Source organism: Rhynchophorus ferrugineus, unplaced genomic scaffold (assembly GCF_030347505.1).
Source record: "Rhynchophorus ferrugineus isolate W39M unplaced genomic scaffold, kcgeb_rfMv2 rfM8, whole genome shotgun sequence".
In the NCBI taxonomy this organism is placed as follows: domain Eukaryota; kingdom Metazoa; phylum Arthropoda; class Insecta; order Coleoptera; family Curculionidae; genus Rhynchophorus; species Rhynchophorus ferrugineus.
This window is the reverse complement of record NW_027472587.1, coordinates 11,177,841-11,199,763: the sequence shown is the minus strand read 5'-3', so window position 1 is coordinate 11,199,763 and position 21,923 is coordinate 11,177,841. Positions and strand designations below refer to the sequence as shown.

Sequence of the window (21,923 nt, the reverse complement as noted above, 5' to 3'; positions counted from 1 at the left end):
CTGATCTGCATATATATTTTTCGGACCTGTTTCTAAAAAAAGGAAATTACTCGTGTTAGTGACAATTTGAAATAGTTTTACCTCAAAGAGTTGCACATTCCTGAGTTCTAAGAATACTTCCAATATTAACAGATTTCCTCTAAAATAATTTTATTAAATTATGATTATGACGAAATAATAGAGCCAACATAAAGGTAATCTTAATGGGGGTCATTGTCTCGTTCTTGTTCGAAGTAACAGATTAGAGACTCAATCAAGTTTTAACATTTTCAATCAGAGTAATCACAAATATTATGCAGCGATCTTAAATTTATTAAAACAAACAAATATCTAAAACAACGCTCGCGGGTTTATAACCTCTAATTATTATCACCAATGTTTTGAAGAATTTTGAAGACATTTGGCAACCAGACAAATTTTATGTTTCGGTTACATGTTCGGACGCATCATATAATAATGCTTTTTAATCATAATAAAATGAAAAGAAAAAATACGGTGTAATATTAAAACGAATTTACAAATTGCAAATGACAATACATTCGACGTCGTGAGGACGTAACTATAACGGTCAATTGAAAAGTCCCCGGCCTGACACATAGAATTTTTTGGTTAGCTCTAAGCCTCAAAAGATGCGTGTATAAATTTGACAGTTGTCGGATCATTGGTTTGAAGCAACGTTTGTTATTGTAAAAAAAATGGATGAGAAGGAATTTCGTGTGTTGCTAAAATATTGCTTTTTGAAGGAAACATATACAGTTGAAGGAAAAACTTGGCTTGATGCCGAGTTTCCGGACACTGTCCCAGGAAAATCAACCATCAAGGATTGGTATGATAAGTTTAGACGTGGTGAAATGAGCATCGAAGACGGTGAACGTAGTGGACACTCAAAAGAGGTTGTTACCGTTGTTTCATTGACTACCTTGAAAAAGGAAGGACCATCAATAGCGTTATTGGACCTTTTGAAGGACAAATCGCCGAAAAACGGCCGCATTTGAATAAAAATAAAGTGCACCGTGTTAAAAATCTATGAATTGGGTTCCTCATACACCGTATTCTCCATATCTGCCCCCCAGCGGCTATTTCCTGTTCTCAGATCTCAAAAGAATGCTCGCTCGAAAGAAATTTTCGTCGAATGAAGAGATGATCGTCGAAACTGAGGCCTATTTTGAAGCAAAGGACAAATCGTACTACAAAAGTGACAGTGAAAAGTTGGAGGGTCGCTATAATCAGTGTATCACCCTTGAAGTGAATTATGTTGAATAAAAAAAAACTAATTTTGCCAAAAAAATGTGTTTTTCTATGGTAGGCAGGGGACTTTTCAATTGACCTGTTATATCTCATACATTCTTCCAAGTCATTACACCAGATTTGATACAGGACTTAATACAAGCATACTAACACCTGGAGATTAATTAATAATAACCTTAATGGGAAACTGTCTGTTCTTTTGTCGATACATCTTCGAGACTGAAGCCTCAGGGATCTATAGGCATCTACAATTAATATTTTTTTGCTTGGATCCATTAAATAAGTATTCATTTAATATAAGTAGAATCTGGCTTAACCGTTACTATACAATATATTATTTAACCATAACGCATACGGTCAGTATTCCAGACATTAACTTTGATTGACGATTGTGGAAAAAAAATAGATACAAAATATTTTAAATAAATAACAGCGGCAGTTCTATTATTAATAAGAATCATTATTAAAATATAAAACTTGTTCTGAATGATTTTTTGCTTAAAAAAAGACGATTTTTTTTAATATTAAAATATAAATGTCAAGTAATTTGCATAGCACGAATGCTGAAGTAATACATTCAACGGTATTTTGCTCCGAGTGTTTTCCGCTTTCTATTTACGACCATATTTCAACTCTGACATCCGATTTTTAGTATATGAACAATAATTATATATACTAGCAACGAAGACAGTAAATTACTATTATGTTTGTTACGACACCAAATTCCTACATAGTAACCTTATACTTGGAAGTTCTCGTTGGCGTATGTAGTGGGTATAACATTCACTGCTTATTTGTATAGCAAACTTCATAAAGGGAACTTATATTCGAAACAGAGACAAATTTATCATTAATCTTGTACGGTAGATTTTTACGTTTTACTTTATTACCCAATAATAATGTCCATTGTAAAATTTGTAAAATTATTCATATTTAATAAAAAATTAATATATAAATTCAATAGTGGACAATATAAAAAGTACGTGAATCAATTTAAAGAGGTAAAATATAACAGGTGGGCAAAAATCCCGCTACCATTTTGATTGCGCGCCATCGTGGTTATGTGACGTTTAGCTCAGTTTCGATTTATCCATTGTATTGTGTAGATGTCCAAATTTTATTATTGATAAATATACGCCACAAGAATGAGCACAAATAGTGACAATAGTTATTGAAAATAATCGTTCCATTATTGGTACTCCAGAAACATCAATTCTGCAAACTGATTTGAAAATGTCCCCGTACAAAATTTAATTAGTCCAAAAATTGCTACCGAGACATCCTAATCAACAAGTTGAGTACAGTAATGCAATCCTAAGGCTGTCTGGTGAAATTGAAGATTTTTCGTCTAAATTAATAATGATAAAGCCCATTTGCCTCCCAGTGGCCGGGTCAATAAACAGAACAGTCGGTTTTAGGGAACACAGAATCCTCAATTAATTCACGAAACACCATTTTATCCACTAAAAACAACTGTATGGTGTTGTATTCATGTAGGAAACATCATTGGTCCGTATCTTTTTAAAATGATTAGCAGGATTCCAACATTCCAGACCGAGAACCACTGCGCCACCAAACCGGCTCCCAAAAAGAATAAGAGCTTAAAACTGGTGAAAACAATGTTCCAAGAAACATTTGTGCTTCCACATAAACTTCTTTTGCCACCGCTGCACATAAACAAATCGCCAAAAGAACGATAAAAGCTTCTTTATTTCCGCTTTGCCTACATTCCGGAAAATCTGGGAGATGTAAATGAAGAGTAAAGTGAACAATTTCACCAGAATGTTAAAGAGAAGGATAAAAGATATCATGGAATCAATCCATGATAAGGAAGATATCAATGATAGCTCAGAGAGAACTTCCAGATTCTTTCCATAACCAAAGATGTGGAAAGACGAACATCGCAGGGAAAAAGAAGAGGTTTTAGTGTGTGCTAGTGAACGTATATTAGATTAAAAAATCATTAATGGATTGCAAATAAAATATTTTTCAAGTACCGAATTTACCCAAATTGCCAAGAAACGGGTCGTCCTATAAGAAAAAGGAAATCATTTTTAAAAAACAAAGATTACGTTACAAAACTTACACAGCTCTTTGACGTTTTGTTGCAAACCTGTGTTAAAATATTTTAGGGATATTTATGTTAGTATAAAAATACAGTTTGCTTGAAGATAATTTCTGAGATATAACAATAACAACTTATTATACTTATATACATTCAAGAAAAGCTGTATAATTTTGCAGATGTTGTTATTTTGCAAATTAATCAGTTGTAGATGTTTAATAATTAAATTGTAAAGAAATCTATCTTCTGTTTATACAAGCTTTCGTGATGTACTAGTTTATTCATATTGTTTGTGTAACATAAAATAGTTAAAATAAAGTATATATCTGTATGAACAAAACTATCCTTTGGTTTTTTATCTTCGTTTAAAATGATTACATAATTATAACATTTGAAGGTTTATGATTAAAAGTTGTTTTTGTTATGTTTAGTAGTCTTGTTGTTAGCAAGTAAATAATGAAATAATATATACATTTAACATTTTACAAAATTTATTGCAACAAAGGAAGTAATTCAACAAGTTTTGAAACTAGTGTGAAGTTATGGTTACAACTCTGGGTTTATACCAGCCAAAGCAATAGAATATTTTATACCCCCCATAGAAAGATTCCAAAACAAAGTATTGCGAGATATTGTTGGTGCTCTATGGTACATTCGTAACGACAATCGGCATAAGGACCTGAAGAGAGAAACTGTCGATAACGATATAAAAAACACGAACAGAAACTCTATCAACACATTAATGTTGAGGTTCCCCAGCTCTTGATAATGACGACTTAGTAAAACGATAGTAAAACGACGATAGTAAAACTGTAAGATAGTGCACATTAAAAACAGTAACATATATGTTAAACCCAAAGTGTCTCTGTTAGAACAAGTATTTTGTAATTTTAAATAACGTAACAAATTAGGACAACAACAAATATGTTATTACTGTCAATTTATTAAATTGCTATAAAAAATGGGTATAAAATCCTAGAATGGTCTATGGTCTGTGATATGGCATGAGGTATGTGACTTTAGAGTCACCTGTAAGAAGATGCCGAACGAAGATGAAATTAATCTTTCCTGAGGTTTGGTGGCAACAAGAAATGAGATTTGATACGACCAACCTCAAGGTCAAATCTAAAATAAAAGGTGAGTTTGAACCAGATTTAGGTTTAAAATTAATTACCAATCACAAATAATTAAATATTGACCAACGTGACGATTGAAACACTAAAAAACCACAGGCAGATTTAATAAAAGCGCTATAGTATAGAGATTGATTAACAATTTAGTTAATTACCAATGCATGTGTTACTCTCAGGTATTTCGTGACGTCAGACCATCGCGGCTGTCGAGCATTTGCTTCTTGAACCTTATATGGTATGCTGGCCATTAAAAACGTAATAGTATTAATAATAAATTCGTACATTTCTTGGTCGGCGTCTGCGGAGTGGATGTAGGTGGGAATTTGACGTTGTGCAAAACCGACCACGTAAGTAACCTGAAGTTCGAATTGTTGAATTCGAATTAGTCAATGAACTGTGGTTTAATTGCCGCTCGTTGATTATGACTTGCGACTACGTAAGTGCAATTTTCGTACATTGAATGTGAATAGAAGAAGGATTAAAATTAATAAATTTCTTCGATTATATGAGGTTGTTCATGAATCATATAGTGAATTGATAATGGCGTCAAAATTACCACTTTTAAAAGGCCGAAACCAGTATTCATATTTTAAAATCGATGGAGCATAGTTTTTTTTATAACATCTTTATTAGATACGCTTAGTACAATCTTAATTTACAATTAATTTATTACTACTTTTCCTATGTACTTGGATTAATTAACAAGCAAGACGAGTGCGAGAAAATACATCAGCATGTATTCCTCAATTATAAAATTATAATTATTTGTTAATTATTAACTTATAGCTATAGTTTACACTAAATGTATACACTTTATATAAGTTCGTATGGTTTTGTTCGCTTCAATCTCCTGACATCCTGCGCGCTGTCCAGCAATTGTATTGCTTCCACGTTAGTATTATTTACTAATCTTCTTTCGTGTTCCAATTTTTTCTTTCATTTGATTTCCAGGTCATCGTGCAGTTCTTCGTTGGTTACATAGCGATAGGCATTGGTAATCAATGGAAGAACCTTGTTTTGACAGCGTTGTGTGACTAGTTGATATGCATTTTTAGTACAACCCTATATTTGCACCCCATAGGTCTAAATTGGCTTTATAATTGTATTATAGATCAACCTCTTTGATTTTAGATCAAGTTGAGAGTATCTTCCGACTAACCAGTATAGTTGTTTTATTTTGGTTCTAATGTGTTTTGCTTTTTGTCTAACGTGATGTTTCCAATTTAATCTACCGTCAAGATGGATTCCAAGATATTTAGCTGATTCTGCTTGAAAAATCGGGCTTCCATTCAGTGACATAATTAAGTTTTTATTATTTCGCCTTAATGCAAAATTAACGTGGACAGATTTGGAGCTATTAAGTTGAATTTTCCAATCTTTCGTCCATTTGTAGATTTTGTTGACTGCCACTTGCACATTTTCTATTGCCCTAGGCAGAGGTATATCTTTTACCATAATAATTGTGTCGTCAGCAAAGGTTCCAAGAAGTGTTTCTTTTGTTGTTGGAATGTCAGCAGTGTAGAGCAGATACAGGAGAGGTCCTAAGACGCTACCTTGTGGAACTCCAGCCGAGATATTTTTAAATGTCGAGAACGCCATTTCGTGCGATACTCTAAATTTTCTTCCGAATAAATATGACTCCAGCAATTGACAATAGTTACGCGGTAACAATTTGCTCATCTTACAGATTAATCCCAAATGCCAAACCCGATCAAAAGCTTGTGAGACATCCAGGAATATTGCAGGGCAGTATTTCTTTTCCTCAAATGCTCTTTCAATAGCCGCAGTTACTCTGTACACTTGATCGATTGCTGAATAGTGATTTCGAAAACCAAACTGGAAAGCTGGTATTGTTACCAAATGTTTAACACGTTTAAATATTAGTTTCTCAAACAGCTTTAATATTGCCGGTAGCAGCGAAATAGGCCTGTAAGATTCGACTTGTTCTGCAGGTTTGTCAGGTTTTTTGAGTATAATTATTTATGCCACTTTAAAACATTCCGGGACATGCTTCAGATGGAGCATAGTTCACACGGTATTCGATGACCTTCAAGCGCTTTTTCTTCAAATTTAAGTAGAAACGTAAATCTCTCCACAAATGCGATTTACTCGGTACAAATTCATGCGATTTAATACACAATAAAACCATATAGGCCTGATAACTTAAGGATATTTTGCATTTTTTATCACTATATGTAAAACTTAATGTAAATCGAGCTGCTAGGCTCTTAGCTAAAAAAGGTATTTCGCAGTGATGGATTGATGCTTGGAACATCGGAGTATCATTTGAATAAATATATTCAAAAACCATGAAAAACCTGTGTTGCAGTAGGTATTCACGTGCGAACAGACAGTGTTCAACGTCTCTAGGCCTTAATTTACATAGTACCATGTTTTTCTCTTTCTCTGTTCTTCCCCATGGTAACAATACCACCGTGTTGTCCAACTTCTAAACTGTTCGTATGTTGTATTTTTATGACAGAGCTTTCATCTGTGGACGCCGCTCCTATCCGTTTGCGTGAATATCTTGCTGAGACTGATGATGCCACATCTCTTGAGCCTCGTGTGCATAATGAGATCTAGATACATGTACCTGTTTCTCATGCATTGGGGAATATATCCATAGTACCAGGTATCCCTCTTTTTGAATAATTCCTAAGGCATTTATTGAGAATATTGAGTAAATTCTAATAATCCGGTAGTTCTTGCCGAGTTTGGTAACTATATTTGTACTCCAATTCTACACCTTCAGGTTCTTTTACTACTCCGTGAAGTTCTTTGTCTTCCACGAGCTTCCCAGCAGGTTCTCTCACTAATACACTGCTCACTATATATGTCTATTATTACTCTAAACTCAAAAGCAATACATTCCACGATTGGCACACTTATTTGGCTCAAAACTATCGATTTCAATCACTTGTAAATGAAATCATGAAGAATTATATATATATATATATATATATATATATATATATATATATATATATATATATATATATTCTTCTTTAACATTTAATTCGACAAGAGTATTATATATCGTAGGAGGTGCCAACAAACGTTCATAAACATAATCCTTTATCGTAGGTTGTATATGCTGATGTGACATTGACAATTACTACTATCTCTTTAGAACTAAGAGAATACCGTCAGATTGAAGATTTATTATATGATTATCTTAAAAAATATTGAGTATGTCGGATTCAAATTAATTTTATCTATTCTGTATTATGTAATTTATTATTTATTATTTAGTATTATCTATTATGTAATTTATCTAAACAATTTATCAAATAAAAAAATACACCTATTAAACAGGTTAGTTTTCCAAAATACGTGAAATCATCTTGTAAATAAAATATCAGTAATGTATTTTTTCAATCAAATCATTGTTTCAAAATTTGTCACTAAGACCAATTAGCTACTAAGACATTTCTATTACTTTTTCATTGATTTAATCAAGCTATATTTGGTTTTATCCAGCAAGAGTATTTCTAAATTTCGCGGCTATGTCATTTTGGAGTTTTAATATATTTTTATTAAATTATTAGACCATGGTAAGTTGATTGAGTAGCACATCCAAATTATAAAGTTTTATTATCAAAATAGTTAAAAATCGTTAAGATCATAGGCGTTGAATGTGATATATCGTCTGAACGTGAACGTTCATAGAATACGTGAACTTTTCGAATTTTGTTTCCGTAAACTTTTAATTCGGTGTTTTAAAACATTATGTTCTATATAAGGTTCAAAGAAAAAATGTGTAAAAATTAAAACATGCAACTACTAATTGAGCCTTCCAATGCGTCATTGGAACTAAAAGTTAAAACAAATACACTGTTTAAAAATTATAAATAAAAATGTAATAAGAAATTTTAATTTGAAACAACTGCTACAAACCCTTCTCATATTGATTTTTTTCATAATCTAATAAAATAACAAATTTTAAGAAATATTCAACTTCATAATAATCAACAGCATCAAAGACAGCCCACACCAAGCTGTTCAGCCAATTAAATGTCCAATTAAAGAAATTTCTGCCTTATTATCACTTTTAGTTACTAAAATCTTATCTCATAGAAGGATATACATTTTACCATAAAACCATTTTACCATATCGTATCACTACATAGTATAAAACAAAGTCGCCTTTTCTGTCCCTATATCCCTATGTGCGCTTAAATCTTTAAAACTACGCAACCGATTTTGATGCGGTTTTTTTCAATAGATAGAGTGATTCAAGAGGAAGGTTTATATGTATAATACATGCATAATATACTAAGGCAACATTGCTAATTTTAGAGGTTTCTAACGTGATGTCGTAAATTAACCTATTTTTTTAGGCTTATTTAGCAATTAGCAAAAACGCTGCCTAACCCTACGAGTTAGATCAAATTAATGTACTACAGTATTGTACACCATAAAAAGGTCTACAAAAAAGTCCGCGATGGTATATGTTTATCTTTTAGGGATAACCCACATTAACCATTTTTATTGTTTACTTTTTACGTGAGAAAATGGCTTATTTACGAAGCTATTTTAAGCAATACGGCATTAATCCTTATCGAATTAAGTACCTTAAATACAATGTGCAATTAATATAGATCAATATGGTTCCTTACAGCATGTAAATTAAACAAATATTTTCGGAGATATTACAAATTTAAAATTTGCGTTTAAAAATGTGTAATGTAATAAAAATTGTATGAATTTAGATATTCCAAAGATAGCAGGAAATCTTCATGGTAAGTATAGGGGAAGAGGAATTGTTTTACTCCAAATTTAATGCGTGCAGGCCAAGGGCAGTAATGAATGAACCAAAAATACTGGATCGATTTTAATCATGTTTTCATTGAGTGACATAGGCATATATATTTTATGCCCGTGCAAAGTCGGAGCGGGCCGCTATGTTTTTATATACAACGTTCATATTTTTTCTGTAGTGTATTTAATTTAGTATCAGCATTGCACCCGTGCGAAGCCGGGGCGGGTCGCTAGTATTCTATATACAGTTGATCTAACGACAACAAAAATTACTACTGTGGCGACTTATGTAGATGATATGGCCATCTTAACATCACACAATAATTCAATAACAACATCAAGGAACCTTCAAATACACCTAAATTAAATACGTCAATGGTCCCAGTATACTTCCTTGTAGTACACCTGCTTTAGCTTTTTTCTAGAGCAAGTTTCTTCTTGTTTGACTCCAAACATTCTGGTTGTAATGTAGGATTTTAATAGTTCGGTGTGTTGTTTTGGTAGCATTTTCTGTAGAGTATGAACAAGGCCTTCATGCCAAACCTTATCGAAGGCTTGTGCTACATCTAAGAATATAGCTGAGCATACTTTTTTACTTTCATAGGCTTTTTCAATAACAGGTGTTATTGTGTGGACCTGGTCAATTGTTGAATGCTTGTTATTAAACCCAAACTGGTATGTTGGTATTAGGTTTTTTCTCTCTATGATCGGTTTTATTCTTTTCAACAGGAGTTCTTCTAAACCCTTAGTTATTACTGCCAGCAGTGATATTATTCTATAGGCTTTTATTTCGTTTGTTGACTTTCTAGGTTTTGGGATCATTATAATTTCCGCCATCTTCCAAATGCCTGAGACATGTTTTAATCTAAGTGCTGTATTGATCAGGTTGGTGAGTTTTATAATTCCCTTTCTTGGTAGTTTTTGCAGTAATTCTCCTGTTAAATCGTAGCCTAGTGATTTCCTGGGTTAGTGTCAGTTTTAATAATTTTGGTTAACTCTTTCGGCGTGACTAATTCAATCATCGAATTTTCAGCTTCTACGTCCGGCAAATTATATTGAATATTAGTTTCGTTTGGTTTGAATGTTTTTTCTAGATATCCAGCAAATGCTTCTGCTTTTTGGTGATTATCTCGTGCCCAATTCCCATATAGGTCTCTTATAGGCGGACTCTGTAGACATGAGCGATATAAACATTTAGCGACACAAAGTAAATGCCTTAATTAAGTAAGTTTCTACATGCCATGTATAATGTTGCCTGCTGGGCAGATTATTGAACCACTAAGGGTACTAATTTTAAAAAAACTGCAGTACTAAACGTCTAACCTCTTCTATAAATACTCTTTTTAAAACAAAAATTTTATATAAATTTATATAAAATTTCGCTCTCAATGCCGAAGAGAATGATGAATGAAACGCTCACGTCTGTCGAAACCTCCGCACCGACCTTGGAGAGCGACCATTAGAAACTGCCGCAACATCTGCATATGTGTGTTAATTGCAGACGATTAGATCAGCCAAGAGGTAGCCAAAACGCGTCGAGAACTGCAGCTGATGGTTGGTGTATGAATTAAGGTCATTCGCACTAATATTTCGAACAACATATAATAGATAATAGAACTTTTCATGAATTCGTATATGATACGGTATTATTTGTATTACTGGTTTGATTCAGTAGCCACGACCGAGTAATGTACAACATATGTTTAGATTTCTCCATTGTTATTGGTTTATATGAAATATTTGTGGAATAATGTCTCCAGTATAACGTTATTTTAATACCCATTTACTTGACTGTGTGAGTTTTGTTGATTTTATTGTTGGTGTTAATTAGAAATTATCAACTAATGTCCTATAAATTATTTTTAAGGGATTTACATCGGATGGTATTACTGTGTATTAATTCGTTTCAGGTACATTTGTAACCAACTTCATCTTCTCTCACTGACGAAATAACAGACTTTTATAGCCTTTAATGTATATAAATAAAATTCAATATATTTATTCAAATGATACTCCGATGTATGGAATCCATCTATCCACCACTACGAAATACTTTTTTAAGCTAAGAGATAACAGATTAACAGAGATATGTTAAGAGGTTCTTGCACGAATCCCAGAAGCTGGATTTACATTAAGTTTCATACATAGCGATAAAAAAACAAGAGATCCTTGGATTATCACGTCTATAAATTAATTTTAAAGGATTTAAAACCCATGGTTTCATTGCATATTAAATCGCATAGAGTACATAAAACATGTAATTTCATGTTGAAGCCTTACTTTTTAGTATGTGTCATTTTGTCGAACAAAATATATTTTCAGTGCGTTCAAAATATCTTAATTTCTACTGAGTAAATCGCATATGCGAAAAGTTTTACTTTTCCACTTCACCTTGAAGGAAAAGGCAATTGAAAGTCGTTAAATCCTATATTAAGCTTATGGAAACCATGCTTCATCGATTTCAACATGTGAATGTTGGTTCCAGGGATAAGGAGCGTTCTGGACGGCGAAAAAATATTGAAAACGAGGATTTGAAAGCATTACTCGATGATGATCCGCAAAAAAACACAAGAGGAATATGCAGAATTGTTGGGAGTAACAGAAAAAACCATTTCCAGTCATTTGAATAACATGGGAATTATACAAAAGTTTGGATATTTTGTGCCATATGAATTAAGCCAAGAGACATTGAAAGGTAAAATTGGAAAGGATGCTCATGAATCAACATTGAACCGCAAAGCCGAATATACATAACTTCAAGCTAATGTTTTGTATTAGGTGGGATCAGCTTGATGTGATGTACTATTAGCTGCTAAAACCTCAAGAATCTACCAATGACACCACAACACTGAAAAACTTACTTGGAAACATTAAAATGGGAAGTGCCACTCCACACACCGTACTCTTCAGACCTTGCTTCCTTTGTTCCAATATATGTGTCATAACCTATCTGAACCACGCTTAATTTCTGACAAAATGAAGAAGATGATAGCAAAAAATGCGTCGACTCGTGAATAGCCTCACAAAAATCATTTTAAACTAATTTGTAGGCCAATAGTATGATATAAACATAAAAAAATTGCAACAATATTATCTGAAAGTTCTTTGACAAGTTTTGCAGTTCGTTGTCTTCGAACATTCTCCTTCCTTCAGACTATTCTTTGTCACCTTTGATATCAAGTCAAAACTTTTGAATAGTATTACGGAACACAATCACCATAAATTTCTAAAGGAGTAAAACAAAAAAAAATGTCGAAAAAACAATGTAGAGCATTCCATGGCTAGTCACTATATACACTAAAAAACTTAAGAATAACAAATGAAAAACTGTCATTTTATGTAGAGAAATGTCAAAACCATTTTTTCTCTGGTCACTTCTCATCACATGCCCCAACTACTTTACTTTTTGTTTTAATTGTTCTTATTATATCTGTTTTTATATCTCGTATTTATATATTTAGTAATTCACTCTTGTTCTGAATTAATTATCAGTTATGTTTATTACTCCTAATTTTTATTCTACTACTCTTATCTAAATTATCTTTATTTTATTGTATTAACATGAGGTATAATCTAATTTTAGTTCTTTTTGACGTCCACATATTTAAAATTAATTCAGAGTCCTTATATTTTTAGGTTGATTGATTTCCAATTTCAAATATTTTTATATGTGAACATACGCTTAACAGATGTCTAAGAATTATAACCATCAATTTTGATCACATTTTGTTTTATTGTGAGTTAGAATGATAATATACCTGATTATAACTATATCGACTTAGTTGAGATACAATCAGTGCATAGTTCGAATTTAACACCAAAATATTGTTATTTATTTTAGTATTCTTTCATAGCAAATTCACATTGCGTCCAAACTACATTTTTTTAATAACATCTTTATTAGATACGCTTAGTACAATCTTAATTTACAATTAATTTATTACTACTTTTCCTGTGTATTTGGATTAATTAACAAGCAAGACGAGTGCGAGAAAATACATCAATATGTATTCCTCAATTATAAAATTATAATAAATTATAGCTATAGTAAAACGCTAAATGTATACACTTTATATAAGCTCGTATGGTTTTGTTCGCTTCAATCTCCTGACATCCTGCGCGCTGTCCAGCGGTCGTATTGCTTCCACGTTAGTGTGATTTAATAATCTTCTTTCGTGTTTCAAGGCGAAATCTTGGATAACTTCGCAAATCCATTTGATTTCCAGGTCATCGTGCAGCTCTTCGTTGGTTACATAGCGATAGGCATTGGTAATCAATCGGAGAACCTTGTTTTGACAGCGTTGTATGACTAGTTGATTTGAATTTTTAGTGCAACCCCATATTCGCACCCCATAAGTTCAAATTGGCTTAATTGTATTATAGATCAACCTCTTTGATTTTAGATCAAGTTCAGAGTATCTTCCGACTAACCAGTATAGTTGTTTTATTTTGGTTCTAATGTGTTTTGCTTTTTTTCTAACGTGATGTTTCCAATTTAATCTACCGACAAGATGGATTCCAAGGTATTTAGCTGATTCTGCTTAAGGAATCGGGCATCCATTGAGTGATATAATTTTGGTTAGTGAAAGTTTTTATTATTTCGCTTCAATGCAAAATTAACGTGGACAGATTTGGAGCTATTAAGTTGAATTTTCCAATCTTTCGTCCATTTGTAGATTCTGTTGACAGCCATTTGCACTTTTTCTATTCCCCTAGGCAGAGATATATTTTATTCGCAATAATAATTATGTCGTCAGCAAATGTTCCAAGTAGTGTTTCTTTTGTTATTGGAATGTCAGCAGTGTAAAGCAAATACAGGAGAGGTCCTAAAACGCTACCTTGTGGAACTCCAGCCGAATTTCGTGCGATACTCTCAATTTTCTTCCGAACAAATATGACTCCAGCAATTGACAATAGTTACGTGGTAACAATTTGCTCATCTTACAGATTAATCCCAATTGCCAAACCCGATCAAAAGCTTGTGAGGCATCCAGGAATATTGCAGGGCAGTATTTCTTTTCCTCAAATGCTCTTGCCTTCCTACATTTCCTCAAATACCGCAGTTACTCTGTACACTTGATCGATTATTGAATGGTGATTTCGAAAACCAAACTGGAAATCTGTTATTATTACCAAATGTTTAACACGTTTAAATATTAGTTTCTCAAATAGCTTTGATATTGCAGGTATTCGCGAAATAGCTTTTTAATATAGCGAATAATATTTTTTTGAGCATAAATATTTGTGCCATCTTAAAGCATTCCGGAACATGCTTCAGCCTTAAACAGGCATTAAATATATATGTCAACATGATGATTGCTTTTCGTGGCAGTTCTTTCAATAATCCAGGTGAAATATCATCTATACCAGGTGCCTTTTTAGGATTGAGGTTATCAATTTCCGTGACAACTTCCAGTGGAGATATTAGATTTAAATCACATCGGGTTGATAAACAGGAGAAGTATCCATCATAGATTCTATATCATTAGATTGAAATATGCAAGCTAAGCATTCATTTCGATCATTTTTAAAAACTACAATTAAAGCTAACAAAACATAATCTAACGAAATATATATTGTCAGAATAATGGCAGCAGGAAACAACATTTACAACACGCGTCCTGTGGGGGTTATCTTGCAGGATTCTATCTTCTCTAAGATTTATGTAACTCTGTAATTGTGGCATTGTTGTTTTTTTCTTCCTGTTCTTTAAAGCAGATCATTTCAATTAAATCAGTATATTATTAGGAACAGTCGTCATTGAATGGAACAGGTTGAAGGTCGTTTGCTGAATGTTACATTGATTATGTAACGTGTTGTTTTTATTTATGTTAATGGGTCTATTATATTGACTCGTGTACGAGCTAAAACTCGAAATTTCGTCATATCTTGAATAGAATAATCGTTTTCTATCGATTATGTATTGTTATTAATATTGGTATATACTTTAAAATAGATAATATGCAAAGCATCAACTTTTAACCAAATGAGTAGTCGTCATTTAGATCAGCTTTAAAACTATACATTTATTATTTCGATTTTGATGCTTAAAATTGCTTGTGCAGTTTTAATATTACTATAAATAATGAAGCTATATGCATTACGAGGGTTGATATTTATATTTCTCTCCTTGACATCACTAAGCGTTGTCAGACTCCATCTGACTTTTTCATTGGATTCATTGGCATCGTTGAACATAATATTCTTTAGAACATCTCGTAAATGAAAGAAAATGAACTTAACTCGTGTTGATTTTGCATAATTTTCAACATGGATTGTCAAAATACTAGTGTATCAATGAATTAATTCTAAATACGGTGGTAAGGCGTCATCCTACAACACTGTAAAAAACAGTATTTGCATAGTATTAGTTAGTTTAATTATTGACTTTATAGACCAAAGCTTTGGAGAATCAATAGTTAACAGATCAATTGAAAGGGCCCGGGCCTACCATAGTAAAACACATTTTTTTGAAAAAATTAGTTTTTTTATTCACCATAAGTCTGATACACTGATTATAGCAAGCCTCCAACTTTTCGATACCATTTTTGTAGTACGATTTGTCCTTTGCTTCAAAATAGGTCTCAGTTTCGGCGGTCACCTCTTCATTCGACGAATATTTCTTCCCAGCAAGCACTCTTTTTAGATCTGAGAAAAGGAAATAGTCGCTGAGGGCCATATCTGGACAATACGATGGATGAGGAAACAATTCGAAGCCCACTTCATGGATTTTTGCCATCATTTTCACTGACTTGTGACACGGTGTATTGTCTTGGTGAAGCAACACTTTTTTTTTTCTTCAAATGCGGTCGTTTTTTGGCGATTTCATCTTTCAAACGGTCCAATAACTATGTAATAGTCGCTGTTGATCGCCCCTCCTTTTTCAAGTAAGTCAATGAAGATTATTCCATGCGCATCCCAAAATACAGACGCCATAACCTTGCCAGCCGGCTATTGCGTTTTCCCATGCTTTGGAGCGGGTTCATCGTGTGCACTCCACCCGGATGACTGTCGACTGGTCTTCGGGGTGAAATGATGGAGCCACGTCCACTGCGTTCACCGTCTTTGGTGCTCACTTCATCATGTCTAAACTTAGCTTACCAATCCTTGATGGTTGATTTTCCTGGGACAGTGTCCGGAAACTCGGCATCCAGCCAAGTTTTTGCTTCAACTGTATTTTTTCCGTTCAAAAAACAATATTTTATCAACACGCGAAATTCCTTTTTATCCATTTTTTTCACAATAACAAAAGTCACTTCACTCAAAATGCTATAATTCACAAACTAATGATCCGACAGCTGTCAAATGTATACACGCATCTTTTGAAGGTTAGGGCAAACTAAAAAAACATATGGATTTAATTCTAGTAGCGCCATCTATTTATCAGGTCGGGGACATTTTAATGAACCTGTTAATTTATTGATTGTAAATACATTTTTTAATATAGATTTTAGAATTGTAAAAAATAAATTACCTATTTGTATTCGTTATTGTTTAATATTCATGCTAAAGTTAAATATCCATTTCAAAATTGTTTTATTCATATATTCTCTATTTTAATATGCAAACATGTATTACTTCATTTATTATTCCATACTTATAACATAAAAGTAAAGAAAGATCATGTATACTTATATTTGATACCCTAAAGTTGTTAGAGTTCCGAAAATAATCTCATTTATGATACTTTGTTATAATGTTCAGTGGTGTAGTTATTTACATAATACTTTGTTTATTACTGATAGTTAATGCAAAATTAGATGTAATGTTAATGGCAATGAAAAAATATTATTAAGTGTGATAGTTTTAATGTATTTTAATAAACAGACATTTATTATTTTAATTAATATTATGTATCAAATACATTTCCGATCTTATATTGCAAATACTGCGAAAACAAATTTTACTACTATCTACTATTTTTACTTTTACTCTATTACGAGATAAACATGATGAGTTTAATACATTATGGTCGAATTTCGACCACAGGGCGATCACTGGTTAATATAAAATGGATTTTATTTTCTTTTTTTCTGAAAATAATTTGACCAACAGTAAATCCATCCCGCTATCATATATATCACACCTACATCCGCGAAGACAAACGGAATACATTTGAATCGTTTAACCTGCGATGACTTTACAATTGTCGTATACATTTTAATCGCTCTTGATAAATCTTTCATCATCAAGGATAGTGTCAACAAACTCTTCCTAATTTGAAATGTCCATTTGAACAATTTATTACTCAACCATCTTAGTGAATAGAATAATGACATTTAGAAATTAAATTTTTAGTTATCATTCAGTTTATATCACTTATTATTTTATTTTTCAGGATAGAGATGAACAGAGACGACTAGAAATGAAACATCGAAAAGAAGAGGACGATTTATACAGAAAATTTGCCAGACAAAGGGAAGAAGAAGAACGAAGAATACGAGACGAAATAAGAGTAAGTATTATGTTCAATAAGTATTAATAAAACAATATTTCACAAACTTAAACTTATTTTATTGGTTGGCTGGTTCTATCAGCCATAAACACGGTCACTATTGCTAATGATTTGTTGAATTTTAGTGTATTCGGATTAATGTTTTGTTGACGTATATACCGTCACCGGCACGAGAATAATGATACCGTTAATGGCTTCCTCCGTCGACAACAGTAAATGCAATCACTTCAGATTATGTACGAACTTGCTCCAAAAAGAGTAACAAATTTACGATTAAAAGCATCTGAATTATTAATTTCATATGTTTCCTTTTTTGAAACTTGTGAACTTAGTGAAAACAACGGGGATATATTCCTAAAGAAAATATAAGAATATTAGTTTTGACATAACAGGTCAATTGAAAAGTCCCCGCCCTACCATAGTAAAACACATCTTTTTGGCAAATTTATTTTTTTAATCAACATAATTCCCTTCCAGGGTGATACACTGATTATAGCGATCCTCCAACTTTTCGATACCATTTTTGTAGTACGATTTGTCGTTTGCTTCAAAATAGGCCTCAGTTTCGGTAATCACCTTTTCATTCGACGAAAATTTTTTCCCAGCGAGCTTTCTTTTCAGATTTAAGAACAGAAAATAGTCGCTGAAGGCTAGATCTGGAGAGTACGGGAGATGAAGCAATTCGAAGCCCAAATCATGGATTTTTGCCATCATTTTCACTGACTTGTAACACGATACATTGTTTTGGTGAAGCAACACTTTCTTTTTCTACAAATGCAGCCGTTTATCGGCGATTTCGTCCTTCAAACGGTTCAATAACGCTATGTAATAGTCGCTGTCGATGGTCCTTCCTTTTTAAAGGTAGTCAATAAAAATTATTCCATGCGCATGCCAAAATACAGACGCCATAACCTTGCCAGCCGACTGTTGCGTTTTCCCACGCTTTGGAGCGGGTTCACAGTGTACTGGGATTTGTTTTATTCAAACATTGCTCCGAATCATCAACTGGTCGTTATATTTGATCAAAATTGAGCTCGCGCCGCACCCACTTTGCACGGAGCTTTCTCATACCCTAATATTCGTGAATGATATGATGTACACGTTCAGTTGATATCTTTACAGTGTGCGATATTTCATTCAATTTCAATATACGGTCATTCAAAATATTTTTTTGGATTTTTGTAATGTTTTCGTCGGTAACAAACTCTTTTGGGCGTCCACTGCGTTCACCTTTTTAGATGCTCATTTTACCACGTCTAAACTTAGCATATCAATCCTTGATGGTTGATTTTCCTGGGGCAGTGTCCGGAAACTCAGCATCAGGCCAGGTATTTGCTTCAATTGTATTTTTTCCCTTCAAAAAGCAATATTTATTCAACACACGAAATTTCTTTTTATCCACTTTTTTTACAATAACAAAAGTTGCTTCACACAGAATGTTATAATTCACAAACTAATGATCCGACAGTTGTCAAATTTATACACGCATCTTTTGAGGATTAGGGCTAACTAAGAAATATATGGATTTAATGCTTGTAGCGTCATCTATGTGTCAGGCCGGGGAATATATATAGACATCTCAAAATGTTCAGTCTTTTTCCCTTGTTCGTGGGGTGCCATGAATTTAATACTATATACCTTGTACTATGTACCTGACAAAAAATGTGTTATATTATCGACGTGGGATAATATTGTGGGATAAAATAAAATTGATAGCTGAAAGACCTACTAACAGTATAATAAAACAATTTTATTGGAACCTAGACTATGGTCATTCTTGTTAGTTATTCATAATTGAATGCAAACAAAAATTAAATTTTTTTTTCAATAGTTTCATCAAATAACCTGAAATATAAACAACGTAAAATTTTGTTTCTTCCTACAGGAACATCAAGAGCTTGAAAAGTATCGTACCAAAATGCTACAATATTAATATACAATATATTGTTATTTACAAGCAAACTACCAAAAAATCATAAAACTACATATAAATCTATGTAAGCATAAATTGGGTACATTTTTGTCAAGGTCACGGCTAGGACGACAGAGCCAGAACGTTAAAAATCAGTCGAATGAAACAAGTAGAGCCCAAAATAGTAACTAAAAGTACGACTGAAACAGTCGATAGTAAATAGTAAAAAAATCAGTTGGACCGAAAAGAGCGACTAAAGACAGTCGACTGAAACAGTCATTGGTAAAACCAAAAACCAAAAATAGCGACTGAAACAGTCGATAGTAAAAAGTAGTCAATTACTAAATAGTCGATAGTCGATTTCAGTCAATAGACAATTTCAATCGATAGTTCCCAATACTAATAAATATTAAACCCAATATTTCAGGGATCTCATAATGAAGGAGGAAATGATTCGCATTTCTTCTATAAACTTCGAATGAGCTTATTTAAACAAAGAAATAGTTAAAGTTGGAGTTCCGAGTCCTATAGTATGTTTAAAAGCTATAGATCATAAAAACGTTATCAAACAAAAATATACCTGTAAGTTATTTGCTTTCAGTTCAATTGCATTCCTCATTGTTCCCGTAATTGGACGATGTAAAAAGTTTGTGCCAATTTTCAGACATAACACCGTGCACTTCTATGCCACTTTTAAGAATTATCTCACATTACCTATAAAGGAATCAAAGTGAACGTGGGAATAACGCGACGGAATTCGCGAAACAAAGATTAGGATTTATTTAGCTGTCCGAGCGGTGCTAATTATCCGGTAATGATCATTGTTTATGATAAAAATAACGGTACAATATGATTAATACTTCTATTTTTGTACATAACGTGGTAACGATAAGTAAAGGTTACATGCTTTCTCGGAAATAGTAATATTACTTGTTTATCTTTTAAAATGCTTAAAATGGTCCGTTTCATGAAGGAGTCGCCATTTAAATATATATGATCAACTCGCAGAAGTTGTGTTGCTTGTTTAAAGACTATCTACTCTTAGTTGCAATAAGTGTTTTAAACAATACCAATACCAAGTACTTTTTTAGTGTTTTTTACATTATTATATTCACTTCAATATCATAATGAATGATTAGGTCTTTCTTCATATATTCTATATTATTAATTTTACATTTTTATTATCTTATAATGAATTTGCCTTTCGCAAATCTTAAAATCTTCGCTTATCTAAAAATAAGGTTTTACATAACTAAAATGACTTTTCGAATATAATATGTGAAAAGATCGACCAAAACATTTTTAATAAGACAAATTTTGATTACTAAATATTGAGTTCACAGTTTGAAATATCATATTAATGCATAAAATATCATCTGGTGTTATATAACGTTTGCACTAACGTTATACTCACCGAACTGTGATGTAAAAACCATCGTTTTATTTAGCTTTGATTTTTTTATCATCGGATTATTTCTAATTCTTCAAGAGGAATGGTGGAATAAATAAATACAGTCCTGGTATAAAAAATATTAATTAAATTTCATTAACATTATAATGAAGTTGAGCTTTTATCCATCAAAGCCTTCGGTATAGTATAATCCACATTTTGCACAAATACTCAAAACTGCAGCTTTACAAAACCTATTTAAGGTAAAAATGAAAGCAAAACGATGCCAGTCAAAGAGTTAACTTTGTAAACCAGACACTCAAGTGTTATTCAACGTTTACTAACAATTTGTTTTTGAATGTTTTCGTTTTGAATTAACTACGTGTCTATGAAGAAATAAGTAACACATAACTAAATAACCAAGCCAAACCATATTGTTCCAATCTGTTAATTCAAATTTTCTTTTGAGACATTTAATACTGTTCTTTATGAGCTTTCTCAAAGATATGGATATTAATAAGACTTTTTCATGATGATAAGAGTAACAAACATATTTAAAGATATTTCATTAGCATTATATATATATATATATATATATATATATATATATATATATATATATATATATATATATATATATATATGCCATAGTTAAACAAAGGTTTGTAATGATATAATGTTATTGAAGTAAGATTTTTAGGACATTTTATCCCATAAAATAATTACATATTCAAGAAAATATGTATTTCTTGTTTCATCAAATGCGAATTTCATTAGAAAACAAGTTATTAAACCTCTTTCTGCTGTGAAAAACAGGCTATAAAAATTCATCAAGCATAACGACTTTAATCAGAATGCAGATAATTATTTGGTGATTTACGCTTTTTCCTCTAAACATATGCACAACTTGGTCAATGATTATATCGTGGCATTTAACTTCATTTTAAACATCTTTCCAT

General features: G+C 32.3%; 1 protein-coding gene across 1 annotated transcript in view; it reads left to right on the top strand.

The window, feature by feature from the left end:
• The window catches only part of Hil (peptidase hillarin), a 65,006-nt gene that overhangs the window by 28,633 nt on the left and 14,450 nt on the right, over positions 1–21,923 (top strand). Inside the window, exon 4 of the mRNA XM_076411505.1 lies at positions 17,546–17,662. Within this exon, the coding sequence (XP_076267620.1) occupies positions 17,546–17,662 (117 nt within the window). The remainder of the gene's footprint in view (positions 1–17,545; positions 17,663–21,923) is intronic.